This window comes from Anoplopoma fimbria, chromosome 19 (assembly GCF_027596085.1).
Source record: "Anoplopoma fimbria isolate UVic2021 breed Golden Eagle Sablefish chromosome 19, Afim_UVic_2022, whole genome shotgun sequence".
NCBI lineage: Eukaryota > Metazoa > Chordata > Actinopteri > Perciformes > Anoplopomatidae > Anoplopoma > Anoplopoma fimbria.
In genome coordinates, this window is record NC_072467.1 from 21,969,479 (window position 1) to 21,978,515 (window position 9,037).

General features: G+C 39.1%; 1 protein-coding gene across 1 annotated transcript; it reads left to right on the plus strand.

The window, feature by feature from the left end:
- Positions 1-55: 55 nt before the first annotated feature.
- On the plus strand, positions 56-8,573 carry LOC129108054 (transmembrane protein 168-like). The gene is made up of 4 exons (XM_054619698.1): positions 56-2,043; positions 3,606-3,748; positions 4,719-4,993; positions 6,308-8,573. Exons 1-4 carry the CDS (start codon positions 913-915, stop codon positions 6,862-6,864), a joined length of 2,106 nt encoding a protein of 701 aa, XP_054475673.1. The 5' UTR covers positions 56-912; the 3' UTR covers positions 6,865-8,573.
- Positions 8,574-9,037: the final 464 nt, after the last annotated feature.

Sequence of the window (9,037 nt, forward strand, 5' to 3'; positions counted from 1 at the left end):
TTCAGGAGATTGAGAAGGCATTTTATTGACAGGTCTTTTAATACATAGACAACATTTGCCAACATCAGTAGCACTTGAAAACATGAATAAAGCCGGGACTCGTATGGGGCCGGATCACTTTGTTATACCCTATAGTAATACTGAACACTATGCCTAGTATACCTAGACTTTAGGGTCACTTTGACACTGAGGCAATGTCTTTTTTTTCAGGGGACAAAAGTTTACATTTGAATCCTGAACTAGTATTTTACTTAAGTCAAACAAAAATAAATAATAGTAAATAACTATAACTGAAATGCAGAAAGAAAAGAGATTCAAAGGCTATTTTACAAACTTTCTTCTTCTTCTTATTCTTATTATTATTATTGTTTTGTCCTAAATACTGCCCTGTTAGCATTTTGCCTTCATTTTGAGCACAGACTGGGCATTTTACAGCTCCTGCTTAATTTAGACATTGGGGGAAACGAAAGTGATGCAGCCTGAGTTACTCACTCAAAGCTGGATGGGATCCTAGTTTTTCAGAGTAAAAGTCCATTCTTGACCCCCATAAATAAACAATCTCCACTTACTCTATGTGATATACGGTTAAAAGCTCCTGGGAAAAAAAGTTAACACATGAGTTTAAACTTTTTCAGTCCAGGGTTATTTCAAACCCTATCCACCAAAATATCATTTCAAAAACGCGCTTTGGGCTTTTAGCGTATGTAACAATTTTGACCCTTGAGACTCACCGTAGCCAGCCAGCGTCATGGCGGCTGTCAACTCGAAACTTTTGACGCGACTAACTTTTTAAGCGGAAATGTGTTTCCCTGGACTCCTAGTTAGTTTCAAAACTCTTCAGATGAGACCAATCAGAAGACCAGAACACAAACATCTTGGATAACTCAACTATAACTCTGTTTTATTACCAGGATGTGTCACTTTCTGCGCTACGGGGTCAGCCACTGCCTCCAGGGAGCGATGACCCGACTCAGCGCGGAGGAGGTGAGTGTGCGCTCCTCTCTGCGCATGCTCGGCTACCTGTCCGGGCTGAACCTTGTGGTGGCCCTGTGTTTGGGGCTGTACGCCCGGTGGGAGAGCACCGCAGAGACCTCCCTTCTTGTCACATTCATTCTGGCTCTAGTGGTCCTGGGTGTTGCAGGTGTGGTGTACTGCTCCTCCAGCATGGACTGGCTCAGCTTGGGTCTCCTCCACCTGTGGGTTGGGTTCCTTCTGGGGCTGCAGTGTTTCCTCAACAGCGCCCCTCTGGAGATGAAGGTGAAGGTGCAGGCGGCTGACTACCTGCTGCTGTCCAGCGTCTCTCTGAGGACGCTGTGGGCTCTGCTGGAGAGGCTGCTCAGATACACAACGCACCGCCCGGCCTTCCTCACCTCTCAGGAGCAGCTGGAGCTGGTTGGTTTTGCAGCTGCCAGCACGGCGCTGCGGCTCCAGTCGTCCCTGAGCGTGATGGTGCTGGTGCTGGCGTTGGCCACCGTCATGGTTGCCCTCCGGATGAAGGCTTTCCTGGCTCATGCCAACTTGATCTGCTTCGCCGTCGTCACTGGCGTGGTCTTCTTCAAGTCTCTGAACGTCTCCACTAACCCTTTCGCCCTCAGCTGCTTCTTCATCCAGCTCATCTGCGACCCCCTGCTGGATGTCTACTTCAGCGGTCTCTCTGTGACCGAGCGCTGGCAGCCTTTCCTGGTGTGGCGGGCCCTGTGGCGCCGGCTGTCTCTCCTCCCTCTGATGGCGCTGGAGGTGACCTTCATCGTTCTGGCCGCTCAGAAGCTGAGAGACATGGACCAGTGGTACCTGATGATCCCACTCTTTGTTTTCCTCTCCATCTGCTGGGCCATCAGCCACATGATGTTTGTCTTCACAGTGTGGGGCTTTCACACCAAGCTCAGTGAATGCCAGAGGCTGTCCTCGTCCCAGGGGTCAGGGGTCAGGGGCCTGAACAAGATTATGGCCTCACAGGGCATGAGACATTTCTGCCTCATCTCTGCAGACGTGGTGGTGCCCTTGCTGGTGTCCACTGGTGTCGTAGCCGCTTTTTATTGGCAGGTAAGGGCAAGCCAGACAACATGTATCTTATCACAGATGTACTGAATTTCACAGGGCTCTATAAATACAATATGTGGCAAATTTGGAAATACTTTGAGCACAAAAACAAAATTACAATGAAGGGAATGTAACAGCAGTGAATCATCCGGAGACACATTCATAAATGATTTGCAGTTGCTGGGCAACAATAATCTGTTCTGCAGAAAACAATGAAAAAGTACCCGCACACTGCAATTTATTTCATAAATTTTATTTTATTCTACGTGGACATGAACGTGACAATATTTCATACATGTCCTCGGTCAAAAAGACATTTGTGGGTCAGCTGATTTCGTCAAAACATTGTTTGGTCCAAGTAGAATACAAGAACAATAAGATAGCATTGTGAGGGTATTTTCTTTGTTTTCGAAGACCAGCAGTTCTTTACCTCGTTTACTTGGGACCCACTGGTTGCATATGTCTATGATTTTCCATTAATCCACAAGAAATAAAAATAAATGTAATTTTGAAGAGTAAAAAAATCTTGTGACCCCCTCAGGGGGTCCTGAACCACAGGTTGGAAACCACTGGTTTGGACTTTGGGACAAGTCTGAGAATCTAAGAATGTTTGTTTACATTTTATGATTTTAAAAGACATGTTGAATGTCTCACTTTGCTCTATGTGTTGTTTTGAGTCCCTTCAATGAAACAATACAATACAAACTATTATTATTTCTTATTTATTTAACAATATCCACTTTTCACATTAAGAACTTGTGATTTCAGGAGCATATTCTTGTTCTCAGCTGAAGTAGTTAATTATATTTTGCTCAAATGTTTTCATGGAAATGTAGATTCATGTCGCAGTGTCTTACACAGCATTTTTTTTCTTCATATATTTTAATTTAGTCAAAGTAGTGAATAAAGCCGGGACTCGTATGGGGCCGGATCACTTTGTTATACCCTATAGTAATACTGAACACTATGCCTAGTATACCTAGACTTTAGGGTCACTTTGACACTGAGGCAATGTCTTTTTTTTCAGGGGACAAAAGTTTACATTTGAATCCTGAACTAGTATTTTACTTAAGTCAAACAAAAATAAATAATAGTAAATAACTATAACTGAAATGCAGAAAGAAAAGAGATTTAAAGGCTATTTTACAAACTTTCTTCTTCTTCTTCTTCTTCTTATTATTATTATTATTATTGTTTTATCCTAAATACTGCCCTGTTAGCATTTTGCCTTCATTTTGAGCACAGACTGGGCATTTTACAGCTCCTGCTTAATTTAGACATTGGGGGAAACGAAAGTGATGCAGCCTGAGTTACTCACTCAAAGCTGGTTGGATCCTAGTTTTTCAGAGTAAAAGTCAATTCTTGACCCCCATAAATAAACAATCTCCACTTACTCTATGTGATATACGGTTAAAAGCTCCTGGAAAAAAGTTAACACATGAGTTTAAACTTTTTCAGTCCAGGGCATTGTTATTTTAAACCCTATCCACCAAAATATCATTTTAAAAACCTACGAAAGTGTAGTGTAGGCCATCATTTATTTGATTGATTAATGTGCTCTGCAGGACTCCAGCAGTATCTTTTTGAGCATCTTCCTGCTTGTCCTGAATCTGGAGTCTCTGTTTCACGGGCTTTTCCACGAGCTGGGGAAAAGCTTAGGAGGAACCTGTGTGGGCTACGCACTGGTCATCCCCACCAACTTCTGCAGGTAATGTGTAATGCATAAGTGCTGGGAGAGTGGGAAACAATACCAGCCAGATGTAGGTACTGTTTGGCTCAACCAGGGTTTTAGAATTGTAATTGCATTATGGGATATTTTGTATTGACTAAGGGATAAATCAAAATGATCCCCAGCTTTAGAGAAATATTTATTTTATTCCTGATATTTGAAGTGTCAAGTGCAGCTTTCCAGGGAACAGTAAGATCAAGTGTGATTCAAGTTTAGAAATTTCCATATCTATAATTAAGATTTTGTTAGCAGGCAAATTCTATATTCCTTATTTTAATATTTCAAACCAATGAGTTGTAGATTATTGAGCCTAATTCAAAGATCAGTGTGTCTCGACTTTTTATCCAAAAATCTGTGATTTCTTTTAAATATTTTATTATGCGTAGCATATAAATGCCACAAAAAAAGTTAATTTACTTGTGCTGGCCTAATGTATTCAATAGTTATGAAAATGGTGAACTCATCTTCATCAATTATTTTTCATTATTAAAATATTCATCTATAGACACAATGGAGTATATTAAGATGTGCAGATTGAATGTTACGGTTTTGGTTTGAATTGTTTGTGTTGCTTTTTTGCTTTTGGGGCCACGCTTCTCTCTTACAGTAACTTCACTGCTTCCTCCATGTGCACCTCAAGGCGAACATATTTCCTTATATAGACAAATGGGGGTGGGGCTGAACACCTGTCAATTTAGAATGATTCTTATTTACCAACATACGCACGTTGGTGGGAACAAAATTGAACGTGTCATGATTATCGGAGGTTCATTTTGCATGTCCTCTTATTTATTTTTTTTGCGCAAAGAAAGAACATTTCTATGCACATATTAGTGAAAGAGGCCTGTTATGTATAAGTAGAGTTGTCTTTGACTCATGACCTGACCTGTGCTAAATAGACATAATTCATTCTCCTTCCTCCTCTGTTTTAATTCTGTCTGCCTCGTAGTCTTGACGGCCAGCCCATGCTGCTGCCTCCCAGCCAGGTTCAGGAGCTGAATGCGCGCTCTACAAGCCTGTTGAACAATATTCAGCGCTTCTTCGCCCACCACTTCATTGAGAGTTTTGGCTCCGACTATTCCACCAGTGGGGTGACCCTGGAGGCTCTGCGGTCAAAGATACAATCTTTCTTTGATCTTCGCGTGGCAAACGGACCTTGCCACGACACCTACGTGATCTTCTACAGCGGCCCCACTCACCGGTCCGGAGACTGGGCACTGACAGGTGAGAGGGAAATCAAGTTGAAGCAATTATGATTAGAAAGGTTGATTTATTGATCAATTTAGAGGAGGTTAGACTGTACATTCCATTGTTTAACAATTGTTATCATAATTTGGGATTTCAAAGTGAATGAAGCTGGATTAGGTGCAATATTGTTTCATTGCATCTCGCTGCATAATCATATTATACATAATAATGTTTGGTTGGTATCACTGTGCTTTTTAATTTTCCTGGTTTCCCTCAGAAAGTTGTTATAAGTTGAAAAGTCCTCTCAAACTGTTTTTAAGCCAGAGTAAACTTGGTCACAAATGTAGGAAATCCAAACTAATGACCCAGTTTATTTATGTAAGGGTGTATGAAAACCTCAAATACAATCTACCCTTTGTATCACAAGTTGATGTATGAAAGAAGAGCTCACAGTCACTTTTTAAAAACCTTCCACCTGTTTTATAAGATGAGTAAATAAATACATATACAGTTTTAACGTTGGTGAGATTTTAAAGGGGTATAATGTGAGTAATGTCCCTCAGATAAAAGGAACATCTGCAATCTGAAAGAATTCACAGGATGAATTTGCATTGATGAATTTTTTAACAATATTTTTTAGGAGATGTATTTTTTATGTTATACTATACTGTGAATTGTTTTTTTCATGGCATAGCAAACTATACCATAACATTTTTATACTATGAAACTTTTTTTATGGCATTTTTATGGCTTTCTATACTATGACTTCTTTAATAACATTGTACTGCCATGCTCCATAAACAATGCCTTTTTAATGACATTTTTCATGTCATTTTCTGGCATCCTATATTATGACAATTCTATAATTGTTTTTATGTCATACTGTACAATGAGATGTTTTTTTCATATTTTAATTTGTTTCACTTTTTAATTATATTTTTAATGAAGTTATGTGTTCTGACAATTTTTATGGCACCCTATTGTATAACTTAATGATTTTTTTTATGACACAACACTATTTTTTATCATACAAAACAATGACACACTATACCTTTCCATTTGGTCTTATATGACATAATTTACTTTTAGTTTGTTTATGACATTTTTTATGACAGGCTATACTATGACTTTTAAGACTTATTTTCAGGGCTAATATACTATTACTTTTTTATGACACACAATATGACTTTTTCATGGCATTTTCATGGTATATCATTCAATTACTGTTGAATTGTTTTATGGCATATAATATTGGTATTTTTAGTATCCTCAGAATCTTATATTATTTTCCTCGTTCATATTTTGGTTCATTGTGACCTTTAATCAGCTGGTTTCTGTGTTAATCTTCAGGAGGAGACGCTCTCCACCTGGATCAGATCTTGGAGTGGTGGAGGGAGAGGAACGGCAGCCTCTGCTCGCGCCTCATCTTTGTGCTCGACTGTGACAACTCTTTGCCGTGGGTGAATGAGGTGAAGAGGGTGGAGAGTCTGTATGTTGCTGTGCAGGGAGCGACGCTCAGTCGAGTGAGCGATGTCGAGCACCAGGATCCCCCGCAGCTCGGAGACTTCACCTCTCGATGGGTGGAGTATAACTGCAACTCAAACAGCAACATACAGTGGTCGGAGAGCGGCCGGGCGATTTCAGCCACCTACGGTATCTCCAAATACTGGAGCGACTACACGCTGCACCTACCAACAGGAAGTGATCTTACAAGGTACTGGAGCGTGTACTTCCCTCAGATTACCCGCTCAGTGGTACAGGTGGTGCTTGCCAGTCGGCAGTCCAGCGATCCGAACCAGCCGGGGTACTTCACCCTCGGCCTGCGATATCTAAAGAGACTCAAAATAAACTTGTTTCCACCAGCGATACTGGACACTGGCCAAGGCTTCAAACTGGTCCGCTCATAGAAATGTGGCCAAACTATTTTTCAAAAGCCGTCCACTTTGTTGGACCTTGAAAAAAAGGCAGCTATTGGATTGTTAATGCACGCTAACCATCACATAGTTACTGATTGGTCGATTTGGAATTTGTCTATTTTAGTACCGTTTTTTATATTCTTTGCAAATTTTTCTATTAACGTGCGTTTTTTTCTGTGATTTAGAGATCTTAACACCCCTGTCGAACAGAAATGTCAATGTGTGGGATGAACCTGAGCAAATTGACTCAATTGTTGCACATTTTCCCATCATATTTACTGTTAGATTTGATTCCACCTTGATTTAAGGAACATTTGTGCCTTTTTTACTTTAAAATCACCAAAGAATATCCAGCTGGCCAGGCTGATTATTTTAAACTTTAACCAAAGTGTTAGTGGTACGTTTTCCGAAGAAGATCTGAGACATAAATCATATATGCAACATTTACGCAGCCTGGAGCAGTTTGTAGGTCAAAATGTTTTCGCTCTTGTATCCTGTGAAATGATTCCTGTTACACCCAGCTGCACTAAACTATGCATTTTACACTCCAAGCTTTGAGTATATTCAATGCGCTGCTTTTTGTCTGTTGTAACAGCATGTTGCAATGCTTTGAGGAGTTATATTTCAATAAATTCCAGCTGCTTCAGGGAGTCCAGAGAGTGTAAACTCTGTTGATGATTGCACTACGCACAGCTATGTGTGAACTACAGTATTTGTCATAATAAATTTATTGCAGTTTACTGGGTTATGCAATATTATTCATGTGAAAGATGAATAAAACTATGCAATAAAAGAGAAAAGGAACTTCGCTCTTAAAATCATGAATTTACGTGTCTCTTAGTTGGATATATTCTCCAATTAACAGGTTATTTCCTGTTTCAGGGACTAGAACTATGACAACAAATCTATCTAATTTTCCATCCATTAAAAATAAATAGTCTGACTTCAGGTAACACATTTTTGTGGGGCTATAATTTCCTTAGAAAAAACTTTTTAATTTGCCACTTATTAAAGGGAAAAAAAACAATTATACGTTAGTTAATTGTTCTTAGTTTTTTAAACAGTTGTTGATTTGCAGAAAGATTTCCTTTAAAGAACTGCTCCTTTTAAATCAAATCACCTCATCATTTTATCCTATAAGTCACATCATTTTATCCTATAAGTCACAATTGTCATAATGAATGAAAGCTTTAGTTATCTCCAAAAACGTCTCTTGTTTGGTCACAGTGACATTGAAAAATTCTTATCAGTTCATTCTTTAAATTTGAAGAAAATCCCTCCAGGAGTTCCTGAGCTAGCGCATTCTCAAGAAAAGAATAGACAACCCAAAAACATAATGCAACCAGGCAAGGAGGCATGAAAAAGTTATAGTCTAGTATGCCATAAAACATGTGATAGTATTGTATGCCATAAAAAGGTCCTTATTGCCCTCACTGTACTGTTTGCCTGCGATTTGTTTTGCGCGGCTGCTTTCTTTGCAGTTACTGGAGGTAAATGGAAGAGAGTCATCCCCAAATGAGGGTTGAAAACCATATCAGAGCTCAGTTGCTGGCTCTCTCCCTGAGACATTCATTTGTACTTTGGATGTTTCTGGCTTGTTGCTGCACCTTACAACTTTGCACTTCCACTCATGAATGTAACTGTTAGTTTAGTTTTCCTCTTACGCTATTCTTTGAATAAAATAAATATTTGTTAATTGGCTTGGTTGTGTGTGTTACCCTCTTTTGCCATTACCATACGGCCAGGTTTGTGAATATAGTATGCCATGTAAATATCACAATTATATAAAAATGTCTTACTATAGTAAGCCAATAAAAAATTAAAATGATTGTATACCATGACAAATGTAACTGTTTACTGTGGCATTAAAATTAAAATGTAAAAAAAATCATAAATAAGTCATAGCATATCGTGTCAAAAATGTTCTTAGCATATTATGTAAAATCACAGTATAGTATTTTGAAAAAAGTCAGTATTGAATGCTTAAAAAAAGGCATCAAAAAGTGATAGTAAAGCATGTGGAAAACAATCATAAAATGCCATAGTATAGTATGTCGAAAAAAGTAATTGGATAGTATTACAAAAAAAGTAATTCAAGAGTCATTGTATAGTATGCCGAGAAAAGTCATAGTATAGCATGTTGAAAAAAGTCATAGCATGTCGA

Excerpts from the sequence above, each read along its gene's own strand:
- LOC129108054 (XM_054619698.1), top strand. The coding sequence starts at position 913 with ATGTGTCACTTTCTGCGCTACGGGGTCAGCCACTGCCTCCAGGGAGCG. Across the intron at positions 2,044-3,605 it reads TAGCCGCTTTTTATTGGCAG|GACTCCAGCAGTATCTTTTT; the intron begins GTAAGGGCAAGC and ends TGTGCTCTGCAG. Across the intron at positions 4,994-6,307 it reads CGGAGACTGGGCACTGACAG|GAGGAGACGCTCTCCACCTG; the intron begins GTGAGAGGGAAA and ends GTTAATCTTCAG.